Here is a 904-nt window from a genome sequence, read left to right as displayed (position 1 = left end):
TAAAGACTAAAGATCATTCTCAGTATTGAAGAATAGTAGAGATCGCACCACAGCTATAACAATAAAGGCACAGAGAAACAATAAAGTTAAAAATGAGCAGGTGAACGATAAAAACATTGACACCCAATCACAATCGATCCTAGTATAGCTGTCTTTATAGTGATTGTTCTTAAGTGCAAACGGACCTTAACTTTAAGATCTTGCATGTTCTACATGAATTAGTAGTAGTTTTCAGTTTTTGACAGACTCGAGAGCAGCATCTAGTGGTGAATAACGCTAACAGTTTGATGTGTGGACCAGTGCTTCATGGTCATCCTCTCTCTCTCTCTCTCTCTCTCTCTCTCTCTCTCTCTCCACAGGTTCAGGTATTGCTGTACTATCTGCAGCATCCGCCCATATCCTTCGCTGAGCTGAAGAAGAACACACTCTATTTCTCAACTGACGTCTAACTCCAACAAATGACTCCTTTCCTCTCAAACGTCGTCTTTTTTTTTGTGTACAAAGCCAACGGTCCGGCGGGGGGGACAGCGAGTGACTGTGGCCACTCTCCCCTGCGTTTGTCGTCTCCGGTCATGTTCATGTGTAAAAGGAGCTCGCGCTTCGCTTCAGCGCGGAGAAGAGCTGCAGCCAGAGGAAGACCAAGATACAGCATCACCTTATACAGACGCTGCACTTCTCACACCCACACACACGTCCTGCCAAACACACACACACACGTCAAACACCGTCCCGTCCGAAGGTTTGTCGGTTGGAGTTGCAGATGCATGCTGGGATGTCTGCATCCGTTGTGGCGTCTCCTCTAAAGCCCAGTTCAGTGATCCCGCAGCTGAAGCTCTCTCCCCGAAGAGACATTCCAGTAAACATCAGCATTTACATGTTTTAGACATTATTTGTTCATTTTAGT

At 45.8% G+C, this 904-nt stretch overlaps 1 protein-coding gene across 6 annotated transcripts in view; it reads left to right on the top strand.

Moving 5' to 3' along the window:
- LOC122345940 (active breakpoint cluster region-related protein-like) overlaps positions 1-698 on the top strand; it is a 248,527-nt gene extending 247,829 nt beyond the window's left edge. For all 6 annotated transcript variants that reach the window (XM_043240482.1, XM_043240487.1, XM_043240483.1 and 3 more), the window contains one exon: positions 360-698. In XM_043240482.1, coding sequence (XP_043096417.1) covers positions 360-449 — 90 coding nt within the window. In that variant the 3' untranslated portion in view covers positions 450-698. The remainder of the gene's footprint in view (positions 1-359) is intronic.
- Positions 699-904: the final 206 nt, after the last annotated feature.

Source organism: Puntigrus tetrazona, chromosome 5, assembly GCF_018831695.1.
Source record: "Puntigrus tetrazona isolate hp1 chromosome 5, ASM1883169v1, whole genome shotgun sequence".
In the NCBI taxonomy this organism is placed as follows: Eukaryota; Metazoa; Chordata; class Actinopteri; order Cypriniformes; family Cyprinidae; genus Puntigrus; species Puntigrus tetrazona.
This window is presented reverse-complemented; position numbering and strand designations above follow the sequence as displayed.